Raw genomic sequence first — 17596 nt, 5'->3', positions numbered from 1 at the left:
TATATAATAATATTATAGATATTTGATTTATTTATCTATATTTTTTGATATTGGTTTCGTGTACATAATTTATGATAATTGTATAATTGGCATATTCTTTAGTTATGTTACGGAATTTTGTTCATGCTCGCTCGTATAACCTCTTAATCTACAATAGCAACATTTATAAATTATTGTAAATAATAGTATAACAATTAATGGGGATAATAAGTAGTACATAACAAACGTAAACATAGGCAACCTTTTGGGTGGACACTAACATCATTTTTTCTCATTCTTGGCAATATCTAAAGTTAGAAAAACATTTCGGATCGAAAATATAATATAATGGAATGTTAATATATAAATAGGCAAATTGTTGGAAAGAATAATTGATCTACAAACTAGAAAACACTTGAGAGACTTGCTGGCAACTATTTATCGCTGGCAGTTCCAGTTCCGGTTCCGGTTCCGGTTCCACCACCGCTTCCGCTTCCGCTGCCAATTGCGCTGCCGCCTCCGGTATTGGTGCTCGGCTTGCGTGTGGCAAAACCTTCGGGCATGCTGCTCTTGCGCTGCGCCTGCGAGATTTGGACAATGCGCGACAACGGAGAGTGTGTGCTGCTGGTGCTGGGCCGCATAAGCGCCGAGGGCATCAGGCGAGCAGGCGCGGCGCCAGCCTCATCCTGGCCAGCCGCAGGCGACAGTTCACGCGCCAGCGGCGAGGGACGCAGCGACAGGCGACGCTGCAGTGCCGTCTGCGAGCTGGACATTTGGGTGGGCTCCTCGTTGAGGCTGACACCCGGCGGCGGCGCCTGTCCCGGCGGTATCTGCAGCGCGGTCGGTCGCACGCTGAAGCGACGCCGGAATTTGGTCTGTCCCAAAGGCGTCGAACTGGCCGCAGTAGACGGTAGCGGTCGCTCCGTATAGCTGGGCGGCGGCTCCAATATCTGAACGCCCGATGGACGACGACTGGCCAGGGCCAAGGATTGGCTGCCGCCGCCGCTGCTGCTGCTGCCGCCCTGCGGCGACATGGTGCCGACAATTGTGGATCGACGCGCATATAAACGATTGGCGGCGGTCGCCTGCAGGGCGCGCGTCTGATCTCCGGCAAAGAGTGACAATATGGGCGGCAGCTGGGGCGGATCGAGGCCGGCGTTGCCCAGTTTGCGCTGTTTCTTGCTCAATTTGCCGCCGGTCGCCGGCGGCTGCTGGTGCTGGTGCTCGTCCAGCGCCGCATGGGTGTGCACCACCTCCAAGGCGCGTATCAGATCCGCAATGGTGGTCTGCTCGAGTACATCCATATCCTTGTCGGAGGTCACCGAGAAGATGCTGGAGCGGCGTGGCATTGTGCCGTTCATGTCGGCGCCCGTCGCCGGGAACAGGCTGCCGCGACGTGCCGCAACGGCTGCCATTGCCGCCGAGCCGGAGCCGCGTCGCTGCATCTGGTTGAGTGCCGCCGCCGTCGGTGGGAACATGCTGCCACGACGTGCGGCCAGCGCCGGGTTTTGTGTGTAAATCGATTCGCGTCGACGCTTGCCAGCTGCAGCGGCGGATTTGCGTTGATAGGCGCCGGTGGAGCTGAATGTCGCCTGCTCCGAGTCATCCAGCTGGTAGCCCTGATTGGTTATGCCGCCATTGCCCGTGCTCGACGCGAGACTTGTGCTCGATTCGAATGCTGGCGGCGGCGGACCGCGACCGTTGCGTAAATACGATTGGCTGGCGCTGGCCGTGATCGTGTTGTTGTAGTTGTCCAGCGGCGAGCGGCCCGGCAGCGCCGTAATGCCCTCCGGCACGGAAACCACCGACAGCTTGCGTTCAATATCCTGGGAGGGTCGTTTGCGATGGAAGAGCTTGCGCAGGCCATCCGGCATGGAGAACTTCTTGACACGTCCTGCGCCGGCCATGCTATTCTTCTTGAGCTGCTCCTCAACGCTGTCCGGTTCCGGCTCCGGGTCCAGCTGCACCACATGCGACTCGCCGGCGGCGCCATTCAGCTGGCTCTTGTAGCGACTATTGAAGGCCTCCTGAATCTGTTGATTGTCACCGCTCCAGGTCCATTCGTTGTGATTGTGCGGCACACGCAACGGACGCCGTGGTGGCTCGATATTGAAATCGGAGCTGGCACGTCCGCGCGGACGACGCGGCGTTGTGTGTTCGTTTAGCGTCGAGAAGGACCATTCGCTGGCCAGGATTTGCGAATCGGAGAAGCCGTGATAGCCACCATATGTGGCCGCATCATCAGCCTCCGGCGGCGGCTGGACCGTGGCCAATGCTGTCACCACCTTGGCCAGCAGATCCGTTGTCTGGCGATATGCTTCGGCCGTTTCGAACGTCTTCTCCCGATCGAATTTGCTTAGCTCCGTATCGGAATTGGCGTGCACCATCACAGATGGATGCTGACTGGCTGCCACAACGGCGCAAACGGAATAGGCACGTTTTCGACTTGGTATCGGTGCTGGCTCCATGCGGTACATGCTGAGCTCCGGGCAGGAGGCCGACCGGGGTAGTGTATAGCCAAATTCTGTGTCGGTGTAAACGGGCTGATTCGGTTAAGCGATGAATATCGTGTGCAGTTATCGTTATCATTATCGGTATCGGTATCGAGTGCGTGCATGTGTGTGTGCGTGTTTGTTGTTGTTGTTGTTGTTGTTGTTGTTGTACATGTAAAGAAAGCGCAGCGTATGCGTTACATTAGTGTAAGTTTCAATGTTGTTATTGTTGTCTCTGTTACTCTCTCTCGCTAGCCCTGGCTCGTGCTGCTATCCTGATCCTGTTATTAATGTTAATATTTTTCTGTTACTTATTTATATTACTTACGCCTGCGCTTCTTCTGCGTCTTCTTAATCTTAATCTTCGCGCTCTTTCTATTTCCCTTTCGACAAAACTACAAAAAGAAAATATCACATTTGTTGTTAACTAACTTGTTGGCGGTGGGAGAGAAGTGTGCTTGCGGGGGGGGGGGGCGGGGGGGGGGGGGGGGGGCGTGCTGGAGTTACGGTTAATGTTCGCCCGCTTAGTCAAACATTTTGTGAATGCGTATCCCAAATTGTTGATAGTTGTTGTTGTTGTTGTTGTTGTGACGCATAGCAAAGACGCAAACGTAACGGAAATGTGTGCGCGACATTGATTAAACATACATACATAAATACATATAAAGACACACACACACACACACGTTCTATTGTGTGTGTGTTAGTAAATTTGATTAGTTTTTGGTTTTCTTTTGAAAAGTGCGCGCGCCGCTTGCCGCCTTGGCGCTGACGCGTGCAACGGTAAAACCGACGCATGACTTAACGCGTCTGGGAACTAGCAGCAACGCATTTAAAAGCGTCCGAAAGTAAGGTAAGGTTTAACATAATATTTCTATTAATTGTTGATAATTATAATAAATAACAAATTAAATGCTCCCACATATTCAATTACATACACATAGCCTAATTTAAATATCATACATATGCATAATTAAGTTTATTGTTAAGCCCGATATTATAGTTTAAGTAACGGTAATTCATCTAGTGTGATATGCTTGTGTTGTGGCATTACCTTTACTTTCAGTATATAGAGCTCGTTGAGCAGGCGTCGCAAATAGCCCACGTCCTTGGTAACACCCGTCCAGATGCGATTCTGTGTTGCCTTCAGATTGGACGAGAGCTGCTGCTCCAGATGCGCCAGTTTCTTGCTCTGCAGGCCTCTGTGTGGTGTATATGCAAATGATAATGGTATGGAATAAGAATAATATGTTAGCTTTGAATGATGGATAAGTGATGGTTAAGATCGATGTATTGGCAAAACCCAACGCATGCAAACGGAACGCAACCCAAATCATGCAATACGATAATCAATAAGGCCAACTTACCGGGTTATGAATGTCATGATCATGACCAGATAGCCCAAGGAGAATATAAACCAGACAATAACAAAGATTTGGTAGACCACAAACCAGCCGCCAAATTCGCGTGGCTATCAAAATATGGGGAATATAGTCATGTTTTTGACAGTTTGTCCTGCTGCGATATTCACCTGGCTGGCACCAAAGGTGGGCACAAAATCACCAAAGCCAATTGTCGTTGTCGTCACATAGCTGTAGTAAAAGGATATCGAATATGGCCAATCCTCGAAATAGGTAAACACCCAGGCCGGCAGCAGCAGAAACAGGGCTATGCCCGGAATAAGCGCTATAACCACTGTCGTAATCAGGCCCAGCTGCGGCGGCACATAGTGATCGTCCGTGGACATTTTGTACTTCTTGTACCGTCTATAGATGGCCACAAACTGGATAGAGATGCAGATAATAGTTAACAAATGGAAAAGGAGAAGTGCGTTGAGCTCAGATCACATACCGTACGTCCAAAGTACTCGCCCAGTCCGGCAAAGAGTATACCATTTACCGGAATGCCGATCACCGAATAGGCAATCATGATCATACGACCCGCAAATGTTGTCGGCGATATGTTGCCATAGCCGACCGTCGAGCAGACGGTGAAGGCAAAGAAGAAGGCATGATAGAATGTCCATGTATAGGGTATTTCATATTCATCCTTAGTATGATCCGTTACCGGTTTGCCGCAGTAGCTCGTTATCCGTTCGAGAATTTCGTTTTGCGTGCTCGCATTCTTATCGGACAGCTCTTCCATTAAGTATTCTGGAGGGTACACAAATATTCCAAATACATAGTAGATAAACACTCAACAACAACAAACAATCGAAACTGTGATACAAAACGCAATGAAGCGTAAACTCAAATCAAATCAAATTGAATTAGTTCTATTACACGTGTTCCGGAAGCGGGCGATCGCGTTACAAACGCCATTTAACCTTCCGCTTTTGCGATAAACACAAATAAAAATCAACAAAAATCAAAAAGAGAGAAGCGTAGAAGAAAACAACGTGGATCAGGGCAATCGAAAAAAACTGAGGCTTCGTCGGGGGGCCTGACCCTGACCCTGACCCTGACCCCTGCCCTGGGCTTTTGCCACCCGCATTGCTGATCCGGTTACGTACGTAACTATTTAAAATGCGGCCCACCATGTGGCATGCAGCAGGAACGTACGGATCATTAGGGGTGTACGCTATTTTGATTGTGCTCTGATAAGATCGTGAATGTTGCACTTGATTTGTGCTCGAGCTGTAATGCTAAAGCTAAACAAATTATCGGGTGAGCTGAACTTTACTGACCAACAATTAGAGTATTTACATTTAGTTACTACAGAAAAGTCATGCAGATCAGATATGTGTATTATATAGTTCGTTAGGTTCACGGCAAAGATATGCATTTCAACAATTTCAGTTAGTGTTAATTATGACCTTTATTTTTAGCTTTAACTGTATTGTTTGGTTAATTTTAAGCAGAAAATGTATGTACCTGTTAAATATTTACCAAGCAGTTAGCAGCAGGATGTTGCCAGCATGTAAAACAAGGCGCATGTGGCAGCATCAGCTTTTTATTTGGCGTTGCCACATCTTTAAACTTGATTGAAATTTAACTGCCAGTCAAGGCTTGCAATGTGCTTGACAAGCAGTTGTGAAGCCAGGCACTTTGGAGGTGCAATCTAACTATCTATGCAGTTATATCACATAGTTAACTTTCAAAAAAGCAAATTTAGCGCGCATCTTTAGTGCAATTCATTGGCATTAACTAAGTGCAATCATTCAATAAACCTTAAGCCACAGGCAAATGCAAAACTGACAACAATTTTAGCCGTAATCTTTTAACGAATTGCATAATTCAATAAATGCTACGGCCAGTTATTTAACAAAGCCAACCCCACAGGGAGGGAGACCAATGAGGGGCCCAGCGGGCGGTGCGCAATTGCGGGCAATTCGCCCAGTGCACTCTATGTAGATCTAATCGTAATCTCTCTGTCTCTTCGACGGGACAACATGGGAGGAGACGGACAAACCGATCTGTTATTGTCACCTTTTGTTGTCGTTGTGGGTGCCCCTCGGGTTGATTGTGATTGCGGCAATTTGTTCATAGACGTCGATCATTAGCACAAATTCTTGTAAATCTTTGAAGCTTAACGGTACACAAGCAAGCGATAGAATAGTTGACGTTAAATGAGATTAACTTGTTGTCGCTTTTGTTGTTAAATTTGATTATCTCGTGCGCCGGAAATGTTTGTGGCAAACAAATTGATAAATTTACTTGATTAATGATCGCTAGGCAAGAAAGATAGAAACAGAGAGGGCAAGAGAGAGAGGGAGATATGGGGGAGAGATAGAAAAAGATAAAGTTGAGAAAATATTGACCCCTTAGACACCCTCAATCAAGTTTGAAGAGGGGCAATGCCTGAAACAATCGAGATCAGCCAAATATCAGACAAATTTGAGAAAGAGAGAAAGAGTAAGAGAATTAATGGATGGACCCGATAAGCCAAATCAGACAAGATCATTTGTTCATTTTAGCTGATCATTAGACCATACTACACTGAAACCCATTCACAAATCAAAGAGACACAGATAAATAATCATTAGAATATTTAGAGAAAAGAAAAGATCACCTAAAGATCACCAAGAAGTCAAGAATAAATTTGAAGAAAGGAAAACGAAATACTTAAGAAGTTTTCCGAAGAGAGTGATAATAGAAGAACGTGGTGAAGTAAGGCTCATTGCAGGGTAATAGAAAGAATCTGCCGATCGATCTGACAAGATCATATTCAGCAAGTAACTAAATATGATTTGATATGATGATCACAAAAAAATATCAGCAAGGTATTATAGAGGCGCATGGGTATGATCGTTCAGACTGAGACTGAGACTCTAGGAAAAGGTAAAAAGTAAATATATAAATCTTCATCTGTATGTATATCTATATCCTTGATCATTAAACCAATTGTTTATGGCTTCTAACAGCAACTGGCGTTTGGCTGACTAACAGCAAATGCCATCATCATCACATGTCTGTGCACAGTTCAGAGCGAACTGTGAGCCATGGTCTTAGACCAGGTACATACCGATATGTCAGGTATACGACATTGAAGTGCTTTTGAAGCCCAATAGATTAATGTTGATATCGAATACGACGAGTACGAGTGATAAAGCCTGTCCCTGCTGACAGGGGATACCCAAATTAAGACCCATGGTAAGACCCACGGATACAGCTAGTCAAATGGGCTTAGTGTAAGACCCTTCCGATTCGATTCGAGTGTTCATATAACACTTGAACTCGTTCATCGTGAATGTTGCTAACTGATTTAACCCAGAACTTATAGATATATATACATATTTGTATGTGCTGTGTCATTTACCCAACCGAATGACCTACGACTTGTGCAATCGGTTAATCGCTTCGCATTGGTGGAAAGCCTAGCACTTACCATATATATATATACAAACATACATACATACTATATAGATATCGATGCACGTCTTGGCCCGACGGTGTCTAATTCGCGTTTATAGTTTATTTATCTGCATAATTAGCACATTTTATGTGGTATTTAAATTTGATTTTATTGCAATTATAGTGGAATAACCCTCAAAATAAATACGCTCGCTGTGAGATTTATGTGTATGATATACACAAACACACACAAACAGAGGGAGAGAGAGAGAGAGAGAAGCATGTAAATCACACTCGTATAAACGCAATTAATCACGAATCAGATTCGCACACTTGCTAACTCATAAAGCTCACATTTCCCAACATTTACGCACGTTTGGCGAAACAAAAATAAAGCCAGGTAAATACTGTCGGACGCTTTTTACACACCGAATTAGGTATGCTCTAAAAATATATATTAATAGTCAATATAGTCAGATATAACGTTTATGCCATGCAATTGATGATATCGTTTTTAGCACATTAAGTTGGCTGCGCTTGATCAGTGCACGAAATCAGACATTGCTTATGGATAACTCTCGTGTGGAACTAATTTTAGTGATAGTCAAGCTGTCGAAATATACAATACGTTCATGATATCGCTATCACTCTTGAGCAGTTAATGACATCAGACAGGGTTTATGGATAACCCTCTTGTCTAAGTATAGATAATACTATGTTTATACCATGCATTTCATGATATCGCTATCACTCTTTAGCAGTTCATGACATCAGACGCGGTTTATGGATAACTCTCGTGTGGAACTGATTTCTTAATGATAGTCAGTTTATGCATGCTAATTGTGTAAAGTGACTGACTAAGTCTATGCCATGGATTTCATGATATCGCTAACGCTCTTGACCAGTTCATGACATCAGACAGGGTTTATGGATAACTCTCGTATCTAAATATAGATAATGCTATGTTTATGCCGTGTATTTCGTGATATCATTATCAAAACAATTGTCTGCGCTTGCGCAGCTCATGAATTATTCTCACGTGAAACTGATTATTTAATGATAGCCAGTTTATGCATGCGAATTTCATGAAATGCTCGATAATAATATAGAAACAAGAGGAAGGTGTCTTAAGGTGTATTTTTTTGTGAGCATTTTAAAGTTATACCAAATCCGTTGGGCTCTATAGACTGACTATATTTTTTCTTTTCTGGCATTTTACCAAACCCTGCCTTACAAACGGCTAGACAGAGCTTTGTTAGCTGCTCGAAGAAAGTGCATGAACTGTGATGATGTTGAGATATCTTTAGTTAAGTTTGTGGGCGATTGGCTGGCCAGAAATTCGTGGCAGACAGTTTAGTTGTGAGTTATCACACGGTCCCGTGGCATTTTCCATGCTATAATAAAAGTATTTATGTCTACGATATTTGAGACACATGCTATATGGCATGGCTATACGATGATGACGACAGCCGCTGCTGCTGTAAAAAATTCAAGTGCTACCCACCGTAGATCTGAACGCGTTCCTTTAGCTCCTCGAGGCGTGCCTCCTTCTCCTCGCCATGCTCGATGTGGTAGTAGATGGCGGCGCCGAACAATAGATAGGATATGTAAAAGATGAGCAAGAGTATCCAACGGTTTGGCGACATGCTCGACCTGTCGCTTCCTTGGGCTCTGAGGATCCGGCTGCAAGCAGAGAAGCCAACAAATGAGTCTCTCAGCCACGAAATAACGCAACGCCTTGTAAATTGTTTGCTCGCATTAGGCTGGGAACTCAAGTATTTCAACGTTTTCTTGTTATTATTAGTATTATTTATGGTTGTATCAACGTTAATCGACGCTTGATTGCGATTGCTCAACTATCTATCTATACATATATATATATTGTATATATATGTTTATATATAAATATTCGTATGAAATTCTTTGGGCTGCTACGCTACACCGCAAGACGAAAGTCTTATGGGTTAGACGTTGGGCATTCGCTTTAAGATCTGTCACGTTTTCTTCGAACTTGAGTTCGGAGACAGGGGTCTGAACGGGAGTATAAATAAGTTTTCCAAGTTCTAGTAAATGTTTGGTAGTACTCTAATCCTGCTCGAACCCGGCTCGAACCCTGCTCGAATCCGGCTCGAACCCGGCTCAAACCCTGATCGAACTCGGCTCAAATCTTCCTCGAACCCGGCTAGAACCCTGATCGAACCCGGCTTGAGCCCTGCTCAAATCCGGCTCGAACCCTGCTCGAACCCGGCTCGAATCCTGCTCCAACCCGGCTCGAACCCTGCTCGAATCCGGCTCGAACCCGGCTCGAATCCTGCACACACGACATCTGGCTGAACAGTGCAGCTAGCTGAGCATTTATACCCTACCCTTTAAGCCTAAATATACTTTTGTCACGCACTGTGTAACGCATCAAAGATATATACACATGCATACATATGTATTCATATATGTTTTTGTTTAATACGAATAGTTATAGCTATAGTTATAATGTAGATACAATCGGCCGATTGGATCACAAATTTGTCAACTAAACTTGACGTTTTTTACAAGTTAAATTGTATTAGCATCGGATAACTATATCATATAGCTGCTATAGGACTGATCGGTCTAACACTAAGTTGTTCAATTAGCATCAGACTTACTATATCATATACTATATGTTCATATATATATATATATATATATATATATATATCGCATACTACATCATATACATATATCATATATATAAGAGAAAAGAGTTTCCCTATGGAAAACTATTCAGTTTTTCCCGACAAATCTTCTCACATAGCTGCAATATCTTCACAAGGGTATACAATGTTCGGCGTGCCGAAGCTAACCCCACGTTCTTTCTTGTTTGTTAATATTTAAGACTATTTGATTGCACTTTTTATTATGGCTATGATAAGCGTTGACAACCCTGCCTCAGTCGCAGTCGCAGTCGCAGTCGCGACGTCACAGTAGACATTGCAGAGTCGACGTCAGTTGGAGCAGAAAAGCGGCCGGGTTAGCATATTGACACATCTAATCATATCGGCAAGACGTAAGTGCCGAGTATTGCTGCTAATTTGTACGTACTTCTCCGCTTTCTGTTAACAAACGTTGGCGCTGGGATGGGCATGGCTTGTTATCTGTCTGGGATTAGTTGGGCTGATGACAATGCCAGCCGGCAGCCTCTGCCCCTGTTTGGATGGTTGGAAATGTACCTCGATCGCGTCTAATTAGCGGCTCGATAGGTTGACAACTCTGGCCCCGGTTGGGTGACAGCAATTCTCGACATGCTTCGATTTTAGTTATTTTGTGAAATAATGCAGCGATAATAATAAGTATTAATACTACCGGTAATAGGTATAATAATGCCTGCACACTTCTTCTTGCAAAATCATAAAGATTATTTCACCTATTTTCAAACGTAATTAGTTCATGTTGAGGTAGTTCTCTTTAATCGTATCGCCCATCAGACATTTTATGAACCTTGTCACCAGGCGCAACGAGCGAGAGACAGAGAGAGAGAGTGCGTGAGAGAGAGAGAGAGAGAGAGAGAGGGGGAGAGACAGAGAAGTTTTACCAACAGGTGCTCGAGTATAACGTGAAATTGTATATTTTTCTTATTTTCTTAAGTTTGACTTAGCTGAGTGTGCTGGGGCATAGGAATGCGTTACGAGGGCATATTGGACTGACAGATATCCTGTAATCAGTAACTACACAAGAGAAGTCGGTGGTTCGATTCACGTTCGGTTCGTGTACCTGCTGGTGCACATTCCTTCAAGCTATTAATTCCAGAATTCCATTTTTAATTTATATTTGCCCGCGCTCTACCGAAAATATTGCCAGTCGTAGATATTTTCACAAGAAATTGCGGGCTAAATTTGATCTCTGCCCAAAATTGGCGTCTAACACATTTGGTTAGACAAATTCAACGATTGGGCCCCCAGATATTTATAGAATCTCTAGCTAAAAGTCTCCATTCTTTTTTTGAAGCAAACTATATTTCAAAAATATTTTCCATTCTTTTAATAAAATAAATGATAAATGATATCTTATATCATATATTTATATGCATTGGTAATTGTTATTGTTATTATTTAAATACTATTATTTTCAGCAATAATATTATTTTTATAATTATTTTAATAAATAATAAGATATTTATTATAATTATCATCATTATTATATCATCATTATTAATATTATTATCATTATTATTAATTTTATTCTTATTATTTTCATTATGATTATTCATATCATTATCATTGTTATTATTATCATTATTATTATTATCATTATTATTATCATCATTATTATTATTATTAATATTATTTTCATTATTATTATTATCATTAATATTATTTTCATTATTATTATTATCATTATTATTATTATCATTGTTATTATTATCAATGTTATTATTATCATTATCATTATTATTATCATCATTATTATTATTATTAATATTATTTTCATTTTATTATTATCATTATTATTATTAACATTATTATTATTATCATTGTTATTATTATCATTATTATTATTATGATTATTATTATTATCAATATTATTTTGATTATTATTATTATCATCATCATTACTAATATAATTATTTTATATGAATTATTGTTATAAAAGGAATTGGTCTAAATTTCTGGTATACATAGATGTTACCTAATTCCGAACCCAGTTTAGTTTCTAGATATTTCATTTACTTCCTCTAATTAGTTTTCTTTCATAGTTCAATGTTGTAACTTGGCCAAGTACTCAAGTAATACATGGGACATTACCAAACAATTCTCAAGGCATCAACTATCTATTACACATATATGTACATATTTATTTTCGATTCGCATTGTTGTTGCAATTGAAGTCAAGTGGAGTGTTGATAATAATTCAGTGCATACAATATCATTTATTCAATTAGAATTATCAATTTTATAGTAGTAGTACAAGTATTGAGAATGTTTTCCCAAATTATCTATGATGTGTGTTTGTTTTCAGTTGAAAGTCAATAAGCATTGCTTATGGCCAACAAACTGGGCTAAGCATTTGGTTAACAATAACAAAAACAAAAAACAAAAACGAAATTTAAAAAATGGCATTTATTGGGCGCGTTTTGTCAATGATGACGCGACATTCAATGGAAGTCTTTGCAATTTATTGTATTTGATTTGATTTGACTTTTATTTCATTTTTATAAAAACAAACATTTTAATGAGCCTATTTGTTGCCCTGATTTTTGGGCTTGTCGTATTTTCTATGGAATGGAAAATTCTGCAAAAAAAAAAAATGTGCGAATAAGGTAGCTCCAGTCGGGTGTGCCCGACTAGGTGATATGATGTCAGACCACAAATATGGTTCTACCCTTGAGACTGAGTTCCTTGTTTTGAAATTTTGCCCAAAATCTGTTCCCGATGTGCTTCGGTGCTTGGGGTCCGATCTTTTACAAACCACAATTACGGTATGCAAAGCAAGTGAATATTTACAATGTGTTCGCGATGTGCTTCGGTGCTTGGAGTCCGATCTTTTTCAAATTTTAAGACTCTCTTTCCTAGCTTCTTTTTCTTGTTTTGTTTTCTTTCTTTCGTTGTTTTCTAATATGAAGAAGTATTCAAAAATTGAAATATTCCTAATCCTAATTTATACTCAGCTCTTGTAAAATCATGTAAAATCCCAAAATAGATATTTATCGATATTATGGACACGGAAGGGGAGATCAAAGTTGCTTCCTTCCTGCTCTTTTACACACTTTCAGGGCATAAAAAACGACTATTGGCAAATAGAAAATGCGAGCATAGCTAGCAATTCGTTCGCAGCCCATAAATGACAGCAAGTGGCCCCAATCGACCCAAGACGAAGACGAGAAATCTATGATCATGTCAATTAATCTGCCCAATGTTCGATTTGCTAAGTGCGAAAAACAACAGAACATTTAATATAGCCATATAAAGGTTACTAATTGATAACCAACGTGCAACGTGCTGGCCTCTATGGCCCACGGCAATCAATCATAGGCAAGAAAAGGATTGAAGATCAAGTTCTAGTGATCGATGCGATCAAAGCAAGTGATTAACTTTTCCGGCTTGTGTACAGTTTCTCAATGAAACAAAAGTTCGATGCGCGTATCAATACCAGGGCTGCAAACCGTTGCGAAATTGAAAACGAATATATATATAGTATTGTTGAGGAACTATATTAAATTAGTCCCAGCCTTTTATTTGTTGTTGCACTGCTCCATTCCAACTAAAGAACTTACATAATTTATGGCTTGTAAGCTTGGTATTTGACATTGAAGCCAGCTAATCGAATTGGTTCCAGTTATATACAAATGTATATTAGGGACCAGAAATAATCTGTAATCGCATGTATCTAATAGAATTTGCATGACAAAGCTATTTATCTTCATGTCAAATATATACAAACAGCTAGATGCAGGCTAAAGTCAGAGAGTAACGGTAATTTGATCAGAGGCAGTCAAATTTTGAAAGACACAGAAGAAACTTTAGAATACATAAAAGCTGGCTGTAGAATAGCCTTTAGTCAGGCACTTTGCGTGCTTCATGTCAAATATTTAACAGCTAGATGCAGGTTAAAGTCAGAGAGTAACGGTAATTTGATCAGAGGCAGTTAAATTTTGAAAAAAAAAACGAAAGTTAGCATACATATAAACTGGCTGTAGAATAGCCTTTAGTCAGGCTTCATGTCAACTATTTAACAGCTAGATTTACGCTAAATTCAGAAACTTAGCATACAACTGGCTGTGGAATAACCTTAAGTCGGGCACTTTGAATGATCATCATTATGCACTATTATTAATAGTTGTATTTAGTTGATTTGCTCATTTTTTGGTTTATTATGTAGAAAGCAATGAATGAATAAAAAATATTTACATATACTGAACGCTAAACAGTCGCATAATCAATAATAAATAGCAACAAATGCAAATGAACACGTTTAGTAAATAATCACGACGCTTCAACGTTCAGAGAGCTGCTGCTGCTGCCCCCGAAGCAGCACGGTTTTACTCCAATGACGTGGCACGAGGAATGGGGCATGAGGAATGAGATGTGACAAGACCAACCCAATCGAGCCCACCCACTAGAATCTTTTGGATAAATGGCATGCATGGCAGCATGAGGGGGACAATGCTAATTATGTTGACATTGCTGAACAAACCAATTCACATGCATGATTAATTGCATTTCGATCTATCAATGTGCCTGTTTGGCGTGTCTTCTCTCTTCCGTCTGGCTGTTGTCTTCGTGCCATTGATGATAAGAACGAAAGAATCCGGCGACTGATTCTCTTAACTTGATGCCGCTTGTCAGCTGACGTAGTGCCAGGGCCTAGACTAACACGACAATTAATAATGCCAACTGACACGACACGACAAATGTCGATAATACTAAACAACGATCGACCCAAATAGCTAAGCGACAAAAAAAACTGCTCGACTAAGTCATACCCTGCTTGGACAAAAAAGAAAACAGTCGCCGGTTCGTATCATGACTCGAAGGAAACTTCCTAAAGTTCAGTATGTGAACTTGATATTCTAGGTTTTGTTAAATTCTTGGCTTGTTTTGCTACTTCTTTTAAAATGTGAATGAAAGAATTCAATAAGTAATTCATAATTACCCGTTCTTGATAAAGAAATTATATATGGTTAAATTTCACTTTAAGCCAAGAACACTTAGTTTCGGTTTTCGGTTCAGCCAATTGGGCAAGTCCAGATCTTAAAATATGCGACCCAAAATGAACCAAGCTTGAACTGCGCATGGCAACTATATATAAATAAACCACATTCGAAGTCTACACATCTTAGACTAGACAACAGCTAAAGGTTACATGCGTCTGCAAAAAACCTAGCATACCCCTTACACATCAACTCGGTACGCATTAGGCATAGAACGGTTTGAAGGATTTAGCTGGCCATCAAACATGTTGCTAGCAACACGGCGCTCAGCAACATTTGTTGCCAGCAACATGATTGATGACAGCAACTAATATGCCCAACCAACTGACATACTAAAGCGCCATGAAGCCTTGGCAGCGATAAGACGAACAGTTGGCCAGCCCCACAACATTAGCACAGATTAAATGCTAAATGCCAGAAAAGTATCTATCTTATAGAAATCATTTTTATGCCCTGAACCCATTAAAAATGGGTATAAGGGTATATTGTATTTGTGCAAAATCCAAATGTATGTAACAGGCAGAAGGAAGCATCTCCGACCCCATAAAGTATATATATTCTTGATCAGCATCAATAGCCGAGTCGATCTAGCCATGTCCGTCCGTCCGTCCGTCCGTATGTATGAACGCAAGGATCTCAGAACCTATAAGAGCTAGAGACATGAAAGAGACTCATAGTTCCCGCGCAGATCGAGTTTGTTTCCGATAATCGATAACTTACTTCGTTTCCAAGCAATCGATAAAAATCGATATCGATATCCTGTTTTTTGGACAATTTTGGTAAATAATAAGAGCTAGAGTTACCAAACTTGACATATAGCTTCTAAAATAGAATATATATATGTATCCCCTAATCGGTAGCTCCCGACTAGACCCTCTTACTTGTTAGTTTATTTTGACTGTCGATCTGTCGATAAGGATCCTCGCCAACAATCATAACAAATTCATTCACAAAACAACTGTCGAGCTATACAAGTACAAGTCTGCGGGTTAAAGGTCGTCACATTGTTTGATTACAGCCATGCACTTAGATAGATATATTGTATAAGCATGTGCATATACTAGCATAAGTGCGAGCTCTACATAGACGTGCTCTCTTTCAACTGGAGCACGGTTGCATTTGAAAGATCGTTTAGATTGCTCAAATTGAGAATCGAACACGGCAGCAAATAAAACGTGCCTGAAATTGAATTCATGCATTTTGAATGCCATCAAGAGTATCGACAAATGATTTTTCTACATTTCTGTTGGGGCTTTAAGATTTTTCAAAACATATTCTTTTGAGGTAAAAAAAAGGTTTTAAAACTAATTTGTTTTACAACTGATATAATATGGCAGCATTTTAGATTTTTAGATTTTAGATTTTTATGTGATTTTCTTAGATTTTGATGTGATCGAAGAATCTTAAGTCTCGCATTTAAAACATTTTCTTTCTTTTGTTATATTGAGATCGTAGGGAATTCGAATATTTGCCGAATCAAAACTCAAAAAATTGAGCCTTGGCTTTAAGTTTGAAGGATATTCAGTATAAAATATTACTAAAATATTTATAAATATAAATATATGAAGAAATGACATTTGACTATAAAAAGTTTGGTGTATTTCTGATTACCAAGGAATGGTTCTCTTTAAACTCTCGTAACTTTATGTGAACTAGTCCTGTCCTGTTTTAAAGTAACTGTATTAATCTTAAGAATTCAACTTTGATTAATTTTAACGGAAACTTGATACTTTAATTTTAGCTTTCATTCTCGTTCATAAAGTCAATTCAGTTCAGCTTTTGAGACAGAAACATCGAGTTTAATTTTGTAAATATACATATGTAAGACTCGGTAAATATGTATGTGTTTATGTCGAATGGCGCAAGGCGGATACTCTGATAAGCTGGACAAAATGACCACAAGCAGACCCATGCTGATTTCACATATAAGTAAGTACATTTGTAATGATAATACAATTGATTCATTTCGACACTCGCACTTTTGCATTGGACAACGGGGCAATACAATAGATCTTGCCTATATACATATGTACTACTGGAAACGAGTTCGTTAGCCTCTCCATAAATGATATAGCCCCGAGAAATGGGACTTGTAATGAAACTGATATAAATACATTTATATACATTTATTTTTGTTATATTGTTATCAACACTGGCAAAAAGTGCTCTAAACGCAGGATCTGTGCCAAATTCAGCTGTTCCTGCTGGCAAACAATTTACATGGAGTTTCGTTTTGGGTTTTATTTTAATAACATTTATTTAATTATATTATTTGTAAAATATAAGTTGATACCCACACTTAGGCAAACCGAGAACCAAACAAAAATATCAACAATTTTCGCACAGCACGTGAAAAATGTCTTGCGGTTGCACCGTTACAACACACAAAAAAAAAAAAACGCAAAAACGAAGACGAGTACAAAAAAACCAAAAAAAAAAAAAAAACGTTGCAGATGCAGCAACAACAAAAATGCATATAACCGTTGATCGCGACGACAGGACGGTTACCGTTACACGGCGCGCATTGAATTGAAATTGAAGCGCTGCAGGCAGCGGGTTGACACTTTTGTATGTGATGTTTGTCTGTGTGTGTGTGTTTGTGTGTGTGTGTGTGTGGGCCGTGTGTATGTGTGTGAGCCGCGTGTGTG

The 17596-nt window shown here is 40.4% G+C and overlaps 1 protein-coding gene across 2 annotated transcripts; it reads right to left on the bottom strand.

Annotated features, from left to right (window-relative positions):
- Positions 1 to 29: 29 nt before the first annotated feature.
- LOC115768857 (open rectifier potassium channel protein 1) lies at positions 30 to 17535 on the bottom strand. Of its 2 annotated transcripts, none has more exons than XM_030713559.1 (7): positions 17246 to 17535; positions 8769 to 8947; positions 4323 to 4624; positions 4003 to 4254; positions 3839 to 3942; positions 2800 to 2866; positions 30 to 2522 (listed from the first exon to the last, which is right to left on the bottom strand). In XM_030713559.1, exons 2-7 carry the CDS (start codon positions 8908 to 8910, stop codon positions 414 to 416), a joined length of 2976 nt encoding a protein of 991 aa, XP_030569419.1. In that variant the 5' UTR covers positions 8911 to 8947; positions 17246 to 17535; the 3' UTR covers positions 30 to 413. The 2 variants fall into 2 exon arrangements, with proteins under 2 accessions (XP_030569419.1, XP_030569418.1); XM_030713558.1 differs by lacking the exon at positions 2800 to 2866 and adding an exon at positions 3526 to 3673 and having other exon boundaries at positions 31 to 2522; positions 17246 to 17533.
- Between the last annotated feature and the right edge of the window lie 61 nt (positions 17536 to 17596).

The sequence above is a fragment of the Drosophila novamexicana genome, unplaced genomic scaffold (genome assembly GCF_003285875.2).
Source record: "Drosophila novamexicana strain 15010-1031.04,08,12 unplaced genomic scaffold, DnovRS2.1 tig00002055-arrow-arrow-pilon, whole genome shotgun sequence".
NCBI lineage: Eukaryota > Metazoa > Arthropoda > Insecta > Diptera > Drosophilidae > Drosophila > Drosophila novamexicana.
This window is presented reverse-complemented; position numbering and strand designations above follow the sequence as displayed.

Excerpts from the sequence above, each read along its gene's own strand:
- LOC115768857 (XM_030713558.1), bottom strand. The coding sequence starts at position 8,910 with ATGTCGCCAAACCGTTGGATACTCTTGCTCATCTTTTACATATCCTAT. Across the intron at positions 4,625-8,768 it reads GGAACGCGTTCAGATCTACG|AATACTTAATGGAAGAGCTG; the intron begins GTGGGTAGCACT and ends TGTACCCTCCAG. Across the intron at positions 4,255-4,322 it reads GCGAGTACTTTGGACGTACG|TTTGTGGCCATCTATAGACG; the intron begins GTATGTGATCTG and ends ATCTCTATCCAG.